General features: G+C 30.9%; 2 protein-coding genes across 9 annotated transcripts; one reads left to right on the top strand and one right to left on the bottom strand.

Annotated features, from left to right (window-relative positions):
- Positions 1-3,386: 3,386 nt before the first annotated feature.
- Positions 3,387-6,633, top strand: LOC110614265 (phosphatidylinositol transfer protein 3). Of its 4 annotated transcripts, XM_021755757.2 has the most exons (7): positions 3,387-3,421; positions 3,502-3,606; positions 4,491-4,591; positions 4,708-4,884; positions 5,004-5,102; positions 5,175-5,420; positions 6,164-6,633. In XM_021755757.2, exons 3-7 carry the CDS (start codon positions 4,526-4,528, stop codon positions 6,443-6,445), a joined length of 870 nt encoding a protein of 289 aa, XP_021611449.1. In that variant the 5' UTR covers positions 3,387-3,421; positions 3,502-3,606; positions 4,491-4,525; the 3' UTR covers positions 6,446-6,633. The 4 variants fall into 4 exon arrangements, with proteins under 4 accessions (XP_021611449.1, XP_021611452.1, XP_021611451.1 ...); XM_021755760.2 differs by lacking the exon at positions 3,502-3,606 and having other exon boundaries at positions 3,403-3,421; XM_021755759.2 differs by lacking the exon at positions 3,387-3,421 and having other exon boundaries at positions 3,430-3,628.
- Positions 6,634-7,593: 960 nt separating this feature from the next.
- On the bottom strand, positions 7,594-11,134 carry LOC110615894 (uncharacterized protein At1g01500). 5 transcript variants are annotated; one of them, XM_021758092.2, is made up of 3 exons: positions 10,979-11,134; positions 9,605-10,355; positions 7,594-8,105 (listed from the first exon to the last, which is right to left on the bottom strand). In XM_021758092.2, the coding sequence occupies exons 2-3, from the start codon at positions 10,304-10,306 to the stop codon at positions 7,872-7,874; spliced, it is 936 nt and encodes a 311-aa protein (XP_021613784.1). In that variant the 5' UTR covers positions 10,307-10,355; positions 10,979-11,134; the 3' UTR covers positions 7,594-7,871. The 5 variants fall into 5 exon arrangements, with proteins under 5 accessions (XP_021613784.1, XP_021613785.1, XP_021613783.1 ...); XM_021758093.2 differs by having other exon boundaries at positions 9,605-10,360; positions 10,979-11,133; XM_021758091.2 differs by having other exon boundaries at positions 9,605-10,380; positions 10,979-11,130.
- Between the last annotated feature and the right edge of the window lie 5,661 nt (positions 11,135-16,795).

Below are 16,795 nucleotides of genomic sequence, written 5' to 3'. Positions count from 1 at the left end.
CTCCGCAACTCCACCATGTTCGGCGGCCGAACCTGTGTTTCTCCTCCAAAATATTTTCTTCCAAAACTCAATTTTCTTTCTTACTTAAAACCTTAAAACATGTAAAAATATTTTAGAAAACCATATTCTACCCTTCTAGAGAGCTCCGACATCCGAGATTCCGCCGGACGGTAGGAATTCCGATGCTGGGGTCTAGCTGGGTATTATACTCACCATATTGTAGAATTCCTAAAATGTTGTAAGAACATCACTTTTTTTGTGAAGCAGAGACACCCAAGTCATTCGTGTGCACTCATCAATGAATGTAACAAAATATCGTGCTTCAGAAATAGAAGGAATCTTTGCAGGGGCCCAAACATCAGAATGTATAATCATAAATGGTTCATAACATTTATTTAAATATGGTAAATAATAAATACGGTGACTTTTGGCCAGTTCGCAAATATCACAATGAAAGTCTGAAATATTCAAATTTGAGAAAAGATATGGTTGCAATCTCTTAAGATATCCAAATGAAATATGTCCTAATCATCGATGCCATAACCAAACAGTTGCTTGAGATTTGTCTCTACTACTCGTTTGACATGCAATGTTATTTTTCTGTTTTTCATTCTTCGTCAGATCCAAGTAATAGAATTTTCCCCTTTTAACACCATAACCGAGAATCTTCCGGGTCAGAATATCCTTACCAACAATACCTAGGTGGGTAACGTTAGTTGTAGGTTGTGATTTGTCCTCCATATTTTGTTGGACCTCTGTTGTGGCTGCTATCATAGGCATTCCTGCAACCTTCTTCCTTGTTTTTTTTTATAAAGTCCCACCATTCAGAATAGCCTATGATTTTATAGTATCTTTGTTTTGAATGCCTTTTCTCGCCACAATAACTACAGACAAAATTATTAGACTTGGCACTTTGAGTTTTTGTTGAGCCAGGTGATGGTCCTTACTGAGTTCGTTTGGCTATCATAACAAAGCTTTCAGGGATAGGTCGAGAACCTCCCATCGTCTGTCTTTGCTAGTATTCTCTTCGTACATATGCATAAGTGCTTTCTAGATTAAGTTTGGGGTCCTTCCGAAGGATTTCTCCACGAACGTGATCAAACTCAGGATCAAGCCCACTTAAAAAAATATAAACTCAAAGCCTAGCCATTGCGGAATGCAATTGAACCACCCTTTCGACGGTTTCTTCCTGAGAGGTCATCCTGTGATCTATTTCCTGGAAAATATCAACAAGTTCATTATAATATGTGGATAATGGTCTACCATTCTGTGTGGTGGAGAAGAATTTCTGATTCAATTCAAATAGACAAGTTTCATTTGATCCGTCATAGAATGTCTTTGCTACAACTTCCCAAATTTCCTTGGCCGTGGAAAGACGAATGAACCGTTGCATCAGCAATGGATCCATTGAATCAATAAGCCAACTTTTCACTTTATAATTTTCGGTGACCCATATTGTGTAATTAGGATCTTTGGGTGGTGGCTTCTTCGCTTCTCCAGTGAGATATCTAGCCTTATTACGAGAGTCAATGCGCATCTCCATGATTTGTGACCATAATGGGTAGTTGGTTTCATTAAGTATAACACTGATGGAGAATACAAAACTGTCTTGGTTGATGATAATCGATGGTATTTGGTTGTTTTGTAGAGCTGGGACAATGGGGTTGGTCTCAGCCATTTAGATCCAAAATAGTGTTTGGGCAATGATTTGGTGGAAAGAAAAAATGGGAACACAGATGGTGGTTGAGCAATAATAGTGTTGGAAAATACAAAATACGATGTTACAAATGGTAAGTTATGGTGGTGGTTTCAAGATATGAAATTTGGAAAGCAATTCTTCCAGGATCAAAATTGCTCTGATCAGAATCTGTGAATGGTTTAGTTGTGTATTTTTCTCCGAAAATGAGGTTATATATAAAGACATTTACAATACAAAATCAAGAGAGAAAAATGAAGCAATCATATTTTAAGGAAATAATATAAGTTTGTACGGAGAATAATACATATCAGATCTGTTAATTATATAAATCTTTATAATTACGTAATTCACTCCTAATTAGACAGTTCATTCCAATAATTTGATATATAAAAAAAATATTAAAAATTTAGTTTATTTTATAAAAAAAAGTATAATGTTTGAAACACTCTCAGTAAAATTAATAAATGTGTTTTTTTAATAAAAAAATAATTATTGGCGCATATATTTTGAGTAGATTTGTTTTTATTTATTATTTCCTGAATTAATTTTTAGAGTGTCTCTTTAACAAATATTAGGTTTTTTTAATTGTAATTGTGAGGTAAACACAACAGGAAAAAAATATATAGTAATATAATTACGGTTGAATTTCTCTCTCATTTGACCAGTTATCAGTAGGGAGTTTCTGGAATGCACGTGTTTGTGCATGTGCGTGATTAATGAACAAAGAGCATTTGATTAGAGTAATAATTTTTTACATTTTATTAATAAATAAATAAATAAATAATAAATCAAAATTATAATAAATTTCACATTTAATTATATTTTATTAATCAAATGATATACACGAAATTCTAATAAAAAATGTCTATTATTTAATTGTGTAAAAATAAAATAAAGATAAAATAATTTAAAAAAAGTATGAAAGGAGTAAGATTTTCTTATATAAAAAGAAAAGAAAAATAAATATTAATTTGCTTTTATAATATTTACTGATATAGAAAAATAATAAAAAAAAACATGTGAAGGAAGTTTTTTAAAAATAGTGTGAAGGAAAATTACGTTTCATAATAAAAATCATCAAATTATTATTTAAATTTATCACAATTTTTTTATTTTTATTATTTCTTAGATCGAGATCACGATGGTCCAAAGTTTTTTACCCCACTCCTACCGAATACATTAAAATGAATTTTAATAATATATAATTCAAATTCAAAAATCAATATCTATAATTATTTAAATTTAAGTACATTATTATCAAATTCATTAATAAATATAAAGTATATTTTATGATGAAATTTATAAAATTTTATATATTATATTCTAAAGATATTTCTATAGAAATATTAAAGTCTAAAATATAATTTGTGAATGAAATTTTTTTTAATTATCAATTAAAAATATTTTTCTTGAAAAATTCTTTTAAATGTAAATTATTTATGATAAACAAACGGAATGTTAACCTTGTTTTTAATATTAAACTAAATATTATGAAAGAAATTTTTTTATGAGTTAATTATTATCACATAAAAAATATGTATCATTCACCATTAATTTTATTTAATTAATTTTTATAAAAATAAAAATAAAAATTTATTTTCTTTCCTATCTATAAAGTTTTCTAAATATAGTGAAAAAGAAATGGAAAGAAAAGAAAAAGAACAGAAAAGAAAAGAAGTGGTGTTAGAAGAGTACAGTGAAGCAGCCCAAGTTCTGATCCCAGTACGCCTGTCGCTCATATATCTACTTCTTGTTCTCACTTTTCTCTACCTCCCCCTCAAAATTGCTTTTCTGAATTGTAGAAACTGGAAGCCCATGGCATTGTCGTGAAGAAATAAAGACACCCCATCTCTCTCTTCCTTTTCTTTTGCAGAGGAGGAGGAGATTTTTTACCCTTTCCTATCTTGGTATGTTTCAATTCTGAACAGCGTAGACTCTCTGGAATTTTGGGTTTTGTTCGCTTGAAATGCTTTGTAATTTTTTTTTCTTGGACTATGTCTCTTTTGTAGTTGAATATAGTGTATAAAATCGTGCGACTTGTTGAATTTTTGCCTTAAATTTTGATTTGGGATTTGGAGTAGGATCGCTGTGGAAACGGAGAAAGAGCTTAGAACTGTTTCATTCCCTTTTGGCTTCTCAATTACTACAATATATATATATTTTTTTTAATTTTAGCTCAAGGGGAAGAGATCCACAAAATGGGCTGATTTCTTAGGTTTTCGTGCTGTTAATGAATTCAATTCTAGTTGTTGGGTAGTGGTTGAATCACTTCTGTTATGTTGATTTTACGTACTCTTCACCGTTATGCATATTTATTTATTGTTACTTTTTATCCTTTGTTTGACCTGATTGATTTGCAATAGATAAATTTTTACAAAATTATGCAAGATTTCTACTTCTTTTGAAGTTTTTTGAAAGAATTGAATTCTTTCATTCAAGAAAATAAATTAATTGAATTCTTGCAAAGTTAATATGGGATATGAGTAATTGAGTATGATCCCATCATCAGTATGACTTGCAGTGATGGATCCCACCCGTTGGTTAGACCTTCCAGACAAAATATATCAATTTTCATACGCATATGTGACTTGCATGTGCGGTTATAATAGTGATCTAGTTTTAACCCGTTAAGGTTTTTACCCAGCCTAACCTTTTTGCTTGATTTGAAAATTCTATCCCAAATCAGTTCCTGTATGCTATTATTTTGGCCTTTGATTTGTTGTTATAGGCTAAGATTTGACTCTTGTCTAAGTTGCTGCTTAATTCATTGCAATGAATAATGGTGTTATAGGGTGAACTGGATTATACAATTGCATATTGACCACCATGTTTCACCGTCGGGGCAATTCTCATCAGAATCAGGAGGAGGAGTTACTGCAGCATGAATCTAAGGTAGTATGCTGGAACTACATTGTTGGGTTCATGGAACTTGACATCTGTGTTGCATCAGAGACCCTTGAGGTCAGCTATATAATTATTTACTGGAAAACTTCATTTCACTATTTCAGGTCAATGAGCTCAGGAATGGAATTGGGCCCATAACAGGATGCAGTTTACAATATTGCACTGATGCGTGTTTGAGAAGATATCTGGAAGCTCGGAACTGGAATGTAGACAAAGCGAGAAAAATGCTGGATGAGACACTTAAATGGAGATCGACTTATAAGCCTGAAGAGATTCGCTGGGTAGGTTTGGTTATTTTCCTTCATCTTCATCATTGTAAAAGCCTTGTAAATTTGTAATATCCATTGTTCTTTCAGCTTGATTGTAATATTACCCTGCCATCAAATTGATTTTGTCTCAGCATGAGGTTGCTGTTGAAGGGGAAACTGGTAAATTATACAGAGCAAATTTTCATGACAGACAGGGAAGGACTGTACTTATACTGAGGCCGGGAAAACAGGTACTATCATAATTCATACAGCAAATTCCTTACTTTCTGCGGTTGAAACTAACACAATGGAAACTGCTGTAGAATACAAAATCAATAGACAATCAGCTCCGACATTTGGTGCATCTCATAGAGAATGCCATACTTAACCTTCCAGAGGGCCAAGAACAAATGGCATGGTTGATAGACTTCACTGGGTGGTCAATAAGCAATAGTGTGCCCATCAAAACAGCTCGTGATACTATTAATATATTACAGAACCACTATCCTGAGAGGCTAGCCATAGCATTTCTCTATAATCCTCCACGAATTTTTGAAGCATTCTGGAAGGTGAGTTCTTCCTTTTACTGCATTCTGGTTTTGAAAATGAATATTAGAAATCCTTGGGCTTGAAATTGTGCTCATAATCAGTCCATGTATCCTAGCCTGTGAAAGCCTGTACATGCAGCATATGTAAGCTTCTCATAGTGATGAGTATTTTATGTAACAGATTAGGCGACGTTGTTCTTTGGGCATGATAACTTTATAAAATGTGATGTTAAGTAGTATAAAACTAGCTTCTTTTTTTTTTTTTTTTTTTTTTAAAATGGTGGTATAAACTTGATGGGATTTCAGACTCTTAGTGATATTTCAAGCAGTTTAAATCTAAGATGCTTCCTTGTTTTTGTTTCGTAAAAGCTAAAAGGCAGCATAACCTCTTGTATTGTTCTATTCTGTGGCTTTCTGATTTCAGTAGTTTTTTGCTAATATGTTTCTCTCCACTGATATTGTGATAATTACGGGCATTCTAATATCTAGTTTAATTTATTATTACCAGAAAATTGAAAATGATATGGAATAAACCAAACACTATATGGATCAATATGGCCTGTGAAAATTCTTTAGTTATCACCAAAAACAGAAACTAAGCATCTTACCAACTCTTCCTCCCATCTTACTGCCGTTTTTTATTTTTTTGGCAAGGACGGGGCAGGTAACACTTTTTTTAATGTTTAATCATTTAAATCTGTTGTTTTTAGAAAAATAGGTGACCTTACAATATTGACAAATGAGTTATGTCTTGATGCATACAGATTGTTAAATATTTCTTGGATCCGAAAACATTCCAGAAGGTGAAGTTTGTGTACCCTAAGAATGTTGATAGTGTTGAACTCATGAGGTCATATTTTGATGATGAAAATCTCCCAACTGAGTTTGGAGGAAAAGCCATATTGGAGTATGATCATGAAGAGTTCTCAAGATTAATGGCTCAGGATGATATCAAGACTGCTTCGTTCTGGGGATTGGACGATAAGCATCAACCAGCTAAAAATGGGCATCATGGCGCAGAGGTGGCTCCAGAGCCAATGGCCTAGTACCCCCAGCTGTCTAGCTTCCCACCTTTGGTGAGTTAGTATAATGAAAGTATAGACTCCACCATAGTATGTAACATTTTGAACTTAGCCAGCTAGTGGATTGTTATGATCTTTAATTTTGCTGACAAAAGCTGTCAGCAATGTTTCTGGGCTTCTAGCTATAATAAGAGAAACCATCTTTTATTCAAGTCTCTTCCTCCATGTGCTTACTTTGACTAATCTTTCTTGCTAATATCCTCCCTGCCAAACCGAATACTTGAATTAACAATCTCTCTCTCTCTCTCTGTGGCAATTTTCACAAAGCTCCCCACACACACCTATCCACAACCAATATGAGATCCTGAAGGATCTCTCTATAACACACATTGTTGGGTTGCTCAGCATTTTGGTGAAAATAGCTATGGTGCATCCAATGGAACAGGCCTATTATTAGCTTATTCTCTTCATTTGTGTGATGATTCATTCATATGGGATGTTATGCATTTGTTGTATAAAGAGTTCAGATTACATTTATTTGAAACTTTTCTAGCCATGAATTTTAGAATTTTCCAACATAAAAGCCCGAGTTAAAATCAATGAAGGAAAGAATGTATATGGAAATGATGTCTTAGAAATTTTTTTAGTCTTCTCAAGCTATTTCAAGATGTGATGAGATACATAATTCTTAATTAGCATTTTCACTTTTATTTTGTTTATTACCTAAATTTTATAAATCGTAATTATTAAATTATTTAAAGTTAATTGGTAATTATAAAATTAAATAGATTATAATATTGCTTCAATTTCATCTTCTCTTCCTATCATAAAATTCACCAAATTGACCAACGTTTATCAGAGAATGAAGTTAGGCTCGAGAAGTTGATTAATGCCTGCATTGGCTATATCAATGCAGGACTTTTCAGAAAACAAGTCAGAAATCAAATGATGATTTCAGCTTAAAATATTTGTAATAGAAAACTTTTTTCAGTCAAAATTTCTGACCTTCAAAACACCAATGTAATGGTTGTTTGGAAAGAAATTGGGTGTTGAATTCATAATTGTGGATTTTATTAGTTTTAGTTTGAAGAACAAAATCAAACCCTAATTGGTTTAAATCACTTGAAATAAACCAAATCTGCTAAATTTGACATCAGGAGACCAAATGCAGCTTTGGCTTCTCAAAAACAGATTTTATTTACTAGGAAATACAAGCTATACAAACTTTTATGCAGCTATAAACCTCCACGTCAATGCGAAGGACAGTGATCTCTTCCACTTTTACAATCCAACTCTGTCATTTCCTTCTAAATGAGCACCAAACTATATTATATTACATGTTTTGAGAGGAACAAACACCAAAAAACCAAATCCAAGCAAGTCATCTACATACAACTCTGTCAAAATCTTGATGCTAAAGTCAAGTATTTAGCAGTTTAGGAAAGAGGAATTACAAGAGCCGTCTTTTGAAGTTTCGAGTGGTTGCTTGGTATGTACGAACTAGCAAACCAACTCCTACACCAACTCCAAGACAAATGCCAAGCCCGATTCCTACACCAACCCTCACACCGGCGTTGAACCATGAAAGTTCACCATCTTCACCCTCCATATATCCACTTCTCCAGTTCATGTTACTATAATCTTCTTCATTTTCTAGTTTGTAACTTCTGTAATCTGCTATCTGCTGTTTGAAAATTACACAAGCGATTAGTGAGATACAGATCATAGTTTACGTTATGGAAAAACCAACTACAATATAAATGGAAGGAAAGGGACTACAATTTAGTTTTAGCAAATGGAACTCATAAAGTTAGAAGGAAGAGTTGTTAAAGGTTGTAGTAACTAAACTTGTTCATGTCTCATAAAATGGACACTTCTCAATCCTTACTGTTATGTGCCTACTAAAGAACTATCAATAAAAAGAAATCACATGGAAGACAGTTCTCAACCTCCCGTCCAGCAAGATTTCACATTTTTCCTCAAAGTGCAATACAGAATAATAATTTTGTACAATACAGAATAATGATATCCTTAGAACTATACTTCATTGAATAAGCATTGTGCAGACCAGCTGATCGAAAGAGCATTCCTTTTCTACTTGGAAAGGAAGTACAACAGTAGAAAAATATGCAAGAGATGGTCCCCCCTCTTATCCCAGATCCCTAATACAGTTGTTAATCCTAATAAACTTCAGTTGATTTTATAAGTTGCAGAATGCTTATGTTCCTCTTGACAAATCCAACAATAACAGCTCCACAAAGAGTATTAGTGTGTCACCAAGCCACACAAGTGGATCTCTACAATATGTAGATATATCACAACCTCTTCCAGTTCAATATGAAGCAAAAAGAAAAAAAAGGATCTATGGAGCAAGAAAACCGTAATATCAGCCCAAGTTAATGACATGAACACTCCTTAGGTGTTGTTTTATGACTAGTTATTCATATGATCACACATCCACTGCCACCTGACCTCTATGGTGTTAACAGTTAAAAGTTTAGGGAGTGCAATGGCCAGGCTGATGTGGTTAGCCAACAAGGTCTCTAATTTTTCTTTTTTTTTTTTTTCCCCTACAAATAACTCCACTTTAATGAATTTCAATAGTAAACCACTCCTAACTCGACTACAATCAAATGGCTTTTTATTACTTGCAAATTAACCTGTATCACAATGAACTCTATCGAGTATCAACAACCAACCTACAAGTTCAAGCACAAATGTTGCAACAATATATTCCCAAGATGGCCTAGGACATAGATGGACTCACAAGTGGCACCAACCTCTGCACGGCAGTCCATTCTGTCAGGATCTGCCAGAGGAAGGATGTTTAAAAAATACAACAGAAAATGACAACAATATCATCACTTGAAAATTGTGCCTGCCCATACCCATGTCACATCTAGGATAAGATTCCATTTACCATTCCAAGCATTGGATGTACGACAGGCATGGCAACATTTGTAAAATGAAATATGTTTCAACACAGGAGCCACTAGAAACCATAACAAAGAGGGAATTCAATGCAACCACAAAATAACTCTACATGATTTAGAGTTCTGAATACCATCACATGAATAACTAATCAACCTTGAAGATTATACCCATCAAAACATGAAATTACTTAATAAGTATGAAAACAATTCAACAACTTGAAATGTATACCAAAATTCTAAGAGTACATACCTGCAGATCATGTTTAGGTGAAACATTTTTGGGGGATTCAGTCGTCTCATACTCTGGAATTGAGTCCAACATGCCCTTCCTGATGTGCTTCTTGCGATAACTGAGCTGCAAAGTCTTGGTTAATATGATAGGTGTTCCCAAGAAGCACCCTGTAACATAAATCTCAATGGTCGGCAATTCAGTACCAGCATTGTGTTTCCCCCTCAAGAAGCCTGAACCAGCAGTGATCTCAGGTTCACAATTCATACTCCACCGTTTCACATTGCCTTTTGATTCCCCAACAAAACCGTTTGTGTTAGACATCTCAAGAACCCCAGATAGAATTAGATCCTCTTTGTCAAAAACCTCAAATTTCACACTTCCTGTGGTTCTAATACTATCCGTGCTGACAAATGTAGCTTCCTCAGATTTCTTATCCACACGATCCCTTCTGAGAAAGGAAGAGACACCATCAGAATACATACTACTCCTAACGCCATTCAATTCCAAGAGGGTGTCTGGGCTCAGAGGGATATGGTTAAGAGTGAGAAATTCTGGGGTTGAAGCATCGACCTGGACATTACTGATTCTGACATAAAAGACTCTCAAATCAAACCAAGACGAAGAAAATTTGTTGCATGGTTGGAATGGAGAATATCTAATAATCTGAAGATTGGAATTTGCAGCTTCACCATTGCTGGATGTTGTATAAGGATCCTCCATGACAATCCAAGGAGTTTAAATGCTTAATCCTCACTGAAATCCTCCAAAACTGTTCTGGAATGGATTGATAACATCTAGATAAACCAAACACAAGAAAAAAGAAACAAGAAAAAGAAAAGAGGGAGAAAAAAAAATAGAGATCACAGAAAGCAGAATGTTCAAAATCATATACATGCAAATAGAGAAGGAAGACCTAATATTTAGGAAACAGAAGCCCTTCAAATAAGGAAAAGAGAGCAAAAGAAAAATCATATGAGAAAAAAAGGGATCATAATAAGGAACAATAAACCAAAAGAAAAATTCAGACTTCAGAGAACTATAACACTGAAAATAAGGAATAAACAGAGACCCACCAAAAATTAAAAAAAAAAAAGATAGCGCATCAAGTTAAATTAGCATATAACCATATTGAAGCTCAAAATTAGGAAGAAACAACTTTACAGAACAGGGATAACAACAGAGAATCAAAATCATAATCATTCTGAAATAAAAACAGAGGATCTACTAGTAACAACAAAGGAACCAAAGCTGATCCAAAAGCAATTGATTTAACTATTTTAATTTCTTTCCTTCCCCAATTACGAAAAATATTCAATTGCACAACCGGCCAAAGCTCTCTATTTGTTCTAGAGTTATACAAAGCCACAAAAAAAGGGGAGAAAAATGACTTACCAGGAAAATATTCGACCCATTGTTTCAAAGAGAGAGAATCCCATTGAAATTATACGTCTCCCGGACCCAGCCGACTTCTCAAATCGCTATCGAGCCATATAAGTGGAGCTTTTGATCAGCCCCGCTAATTCGTGGCGCACAAATATTATAGGAAGTTTTTGGTGACAATCTCACCCACTCAAATACATTTATTTCTTTTTTTTTATATATATATAATAATCTAAGAATCCAATCCAATAAAGACATCAAATAAGGGCTCACGACCGTCATGGGAGCCGTTGTGACCTTTCATGGTAGCTGTACCAACGGGAAAACTAATCATTTTTGTATTTTAACTTTTTTTTACGTGTAGATAATAATAAATTAAATTTAGACATTCCGTTCTAATTTTAACATAGTTATTATCGGACTAAATTCATATTAATTTTATATTTTAAATATAAAAATTTTAAAAGAAATTATTTATTTTTTTAATCTCTTAAGAAAAATCAATATTATGCACTATATTACTTGAGAATTAAAATTAATTACGAATTTTAAACTATTTCAATATTTACATTTGTAAAAATATAATAATCAAATAAAACTAATTATTTAGCATAAAAAATCATAAAAGTTTATCTTTATGATCGATTATATTAAATTTTATTTTTTTTGAAATGGATTATATTAAATTTTATTAATTGTAATTATAATTGTCATAACGTGATATAAATTAATTATACTAATGATTTTATATACTTCGGTGGTACTGTAATTATTTAGAAAACTGTAATTTCACGAGTTTAAGCCTTAAATAAAATTAGTTATACTTAAAAAAAAAATTACTCTAGTTTGTTAAAGAAAATTTCATTAATGTATAAAAAAAAAAAAAATTGGTTGTATACAGCAGCATTTTAAGTACAACGACCAGGAATTACGATAATTTATAAATTTTTAAAAATATATAATATAATATTTGTTAAAAATATGCCATGAACCGTTATCAAAAATTTCGCCCATAAAAAAATAGATTTGAATATCATAATGACCGATACAAAGTTATTGTTATAAAATATAATTTAGCATATCCTTATTATATATGACGTTACGGAGATTAGTTGATGATATAGACTGAATGATATTGTGCTATAATTAGCTGGAATATATAAAAAAGTAAACGTGAGGTAGTGGTGGGTATTCACAACCGTCATTCTAACGCTTAAATTAGTATTTTGAAAGATAAAGAGAATGTAATGAATTACTTAGAGTTTGAGTAGTATTAGAGATAGTATACTTTTACCTCCGGAATCGTTTCCCTTTTATATTGTAAAAAAATAAATATAAATATAGTGTTTCCTAAAAATCCGGCGAAGGTATGGCCGGCTGCTCGATAATGGGCATCGTAAACTAAAAAATTGGTGATTTTATGATCACAAACGAAATGGGAATGTGTCTGATAATCATAACTCGTATCAAGACTCGACCTATTAGGAGTGAGTTTTGACGATAATTCAAGTGTTAAAGTGTCGAGATCTTCCTTTTCTGTGGCAGGCACTTCCCACTTGTCATATACTTACCACGTGGCCTCTATCTTGCAGTAACAGTTTATAACTTATTTTTTATGAATGTTATGTAATATCAATATCTATAATAGATCTCTTATTTTTAACTAGTATCTGTCGGATTTTTAAGAGACTAACTAACTAGTCAAATTTCTAAGAGATTTACTAATTAATCTCATTTTTTTATAGGAAAGTATAATATATATATAGAGTTTAAAATATATATTATTATACACTTGCTCTAAACTCAAATTACTTTATTATATTTGCCCTTTATGATTAATTAATAAATTGATTATTAAAATGGTTGATCAAAAATATCAACCACCTAACTCTTTCTTTTTACGGATCGATGAATTATATTTTAACTCATTTTTTACCATATCAATTATATCTTTTGTATTATTTATAATTAAAATATTAAATACTTGAATTAAAATAATAAAACTTATTAAACATTTAATTAAATATGAATTAAAGTTTACTATAGACTTGACTTTGTAAATAAAACATATTTAATATATTGATTTGATAGAATTTTTGAATGAAAAAGTAATTATAAATAATTTAATATTAAACGTAATTTTAACTTTTATTTAAATATTTAAATTATAATTTTTTAGAGAATTCAATTTTATATAACAAATTAATAATAAAAAAATTAATGCCACTAGTTATATCAGATTAATTGAAATATATGTATAATAAATATTTTTAGCCCTGGATCCATCTCAAAAACGACACCATTTTTCATCTTTCTTTTATCATTTTACTTGGTCTTTTTTCGTCTTTTTATTTTTTTTAGGGCATCTTCGCTGGGGAAATGGGTTGTTTTCATATCTTTAATGCCGCTTCTCATGCTTCCAATATGCGAGCTGATTGCCTTTGATTTTGGCTTCGATTTCTCTTTCATTAGCACCAATAATGCTTAAAACATGTAGATTGCATATATATTTTTTATTTTGGTCATTTAGAGATTTTATTATTATGAGCGATGATGATGTTTTCAATATGTAAATCATGTTTTTGATTTATTTTTTAAGTGTCGACGATATTTTTTTTTATCATGCAGTTAAATATCTATATAAAATTCTTGCCAAAGAAATTAAAAAATATATTCTCAAAAACTTGATTTATCATATGTTTAGGAGTGCAGCCATTTTATTTTCATATCAAACACAGGCTTAATTGAAATAGCAGTATGAATTTTAATTGGCCAATTCCTTTTAAGTGATATAAAATTTGAGATAAAAAAGTAATTAAAATATACATGTAAACAACGCTGTATATATATATATATTTATTTATTTTTTATCTAATAATTTTTATTTATATAATTATTTGTGCTGAAAGTAAATGAGTAAAAAAAATAGTATAGCATTTGTTATTAATCATTATGGTGAATTTCTCTTTTAAATAATGTATTATGTTTCATATTTTGAAAGTGATCCGGCTCTATCGTGGGGTTATTTTCTTGTAATAAACCAAAATAAGACCTGTCTGAATCTGACCTTTATCTTATCCGATTAGAAGAGAGGTTGATGGAAAATTTTGCACCAACAACGAGGACGGTGTTTATGAAAGGGACGTGATCACGTGCTTCCTTTGCTTCATCGCAAATTAAGGTTCTAATGACCCGGACCATGTTCTATTTCTTCCTTCTGTAGACTCATTGGCCCAGTCACTAAATGGAATCAGTATCGGACCCGATCCTATGAATACCGGATCTCACGCATGCTTAGCACGTGTTAGTTTGAGCCGTGCTAACCAGGCCAGGAAGAATTAGTAGGCACATCAGGTTAGACAGATCCCTCAAGAAACTATTCACCTGGATGCTTTTACAATCTGACGTACTCGACGTGGCATCCAACAAATGCTGCATCACCATGAAGTCGTGAACCCGTCTGTTTTACTTTGTGTACTGGTTTGAAGATTCGGGAGCTGCGACGCCGATTGCTTTTCATCGTGCAATTGCATTCGTAGACCTATTCAGTTTAAACTGAAAAAAATAATCAAATCGAACTGATTTAAAAATTTAGTTCGATATTTTATATATTTCAGTTCGGTTTGGTTTTTAATTTCATAAATTTCAGTTATTTTGATTTGATTTAATTTTGATTAGAAAAAATTAAAAAAATCGAACCGAATCGATTAGTGATAATAATATTTTTTTTAATAATATAGAGAAATTAAATCATATTAAAATTAAAGTATTTTAATTAAATTTAAAAATATTAAAAATAAAATGTAAAAAATAAAAAAATTATTAAAAATCGAAACCGAGCAAACCGAACCGAATCAGATCGGTTCGGTTCGATTCGGTTTCTGACCAAAATCAATTCGGTTCGGTTTTTATAAACACTAAAATTTCGGTTTTCGATTTATTCGGTTCGATTCGGTTTTGAACCGAACCGACCGAATACTCACCCCTTGTGGGATCGATGGAAATGTTACTCAACCACGACGTAGCATTGCATTGTTTTATGTAGAGCTTTTTCTTTTTTGGGGGGATTTTTCAGAATAGAAAAGTACATTGATGATAAGGGTTCGATAAAAGAGGCCCAAAATCAATCCACAAACAAAACTCTAAGCCCACCCAACCCAAAAAATAGAGGCTGAAAGCTCATACATACACCCAACCCAAAAATAGAGGCCGAAAGCTCATACACAGAGAAACCCAAGTTTAGCTTTTTTTTTTTAATTTATTATTTAGTTTGAGAAAATTATATTTTACTTTTAAAAAATATATTTTTAAAAAAATATATTAAATAGTCATTCTTATAGTTTAAAATATTAAGCATTAGTTTCTGTTAATCTTTCTGCATTAAGTGCGTTTTAAACTTTTTTTATAATATTTAACAATTAAAATTAATTAGTAGATTTTTTAAAATATTAAAAAAATTTTAATATATTTTTCAAAACTAAATAACTAATTAATAAGTTTTTCTATAATATATAAACTATATAGTAATTTTTTTTTATTTTATCTGTTACGAGATTATATTACAAGCAGTTTCGAAATGTAAAATAACTTTTTTTAAATATAAAATAATTTACTATATTGATTTTAGATTAGTCAATTTATTAAATTTCTAGTCGTATGATAAAATATCTTTTAAATATAAATTAATTATAAAATTAGCAAAATAATTGACCTAATAAGGAAGTCAAATGAAAAAGACACAAAGTAATTGAGAATTAACAGTGGAAATAACTACTATCATTGCACTAATATTCTATATTAAAAGGGATTAATAACATCAAAGAGCATCACATATATTTGAGAATTTGTTTCATATAAAAGAACTTGGAAATCATATTGTGATGCAATTTAATTCCTTGTAGCAATTCTCAAGCCTTCCAACAACAGAGAATATCAAAGCTTTTTGGTAATGTTGTCCACGGTTAAAATCGCACCGTTACTGGCAACCACATAGTGAAAATTAATTTTTTCATACACCAACGTAATTAAGTTTGATAACTCCTAATACGACGAAGCTATAAAATATCATTAAAAATACGAAACAATTTAGTAATAGAATTATATATATTTTATCAAATATATTTTTCTTTTTCTTTTTTTAAACATGACATAAAAAAATATAAATATTAAAAATATATTAAATATTCGCGTTTTATTTGAAATTATACAACAATTCTCACCGTAACAAAAAATAGAAAAACTCTTCTTCTTACAATACCCATAAGCAATTTCTATAAAGACCATGAAACTAAACCACCCAAGCACATTGACACTAAAAGAAAGTATGCTTTAAAGTTTTAGGTTGTTTTTGATAAATAGGGCACATAAAATCACCCGAAATGTCATGTTTAACTATAAATTATAGCCAAATATATAATTTACTTTCTTATATTTTCATGAAAAATCATTTTACCTTCTCAATTTTATTTTTATTCTTTTTACTTTTTTAATTTTTAAATTTTTAAATTTTAAATAATTTAATTTCTGTAAAGTGAAATAATATACATATTATCTCTTTTTTTTTTGAAATGGATATATATCACTTATTTAATTTTTAATTATTCAATAACTTAATCTCTATAATGTAGTAGTGTATAAATATTATATATCAATTACAGCGATTAAATTATTTTACAATCGAAAGAGTAAATAAAATAAAATTGAAATTAAAATTAAAAAATAAAATAACTTTTTATAAAAAAGTGAGAGAATAAATTATATATTTTGCTGCATCAAAAACTTTATCACTTAGAATGACGATTCTACCACCCATTTGTTATGAAATGCCAA

The sequence above is a fragment of the Manihot esculenta genome, chromosome 5 (assembly GCF_001659605.2).
Source record: "Manihot esculenta cultivar AM560-2 chromosome 5, M.esculenta_v8, whole genome shotgun sequence".
NCBI classification, from domain to species: Eukaryota; Viridiplantae; Streptophyta; class Magnoliopsida; order Malpighiales; family Euphorbiaceae; genus Manihot; species Manihot esculenta.
This window is presented reverse-complemented; position numbering and strand designations above follow the sequence as displayed.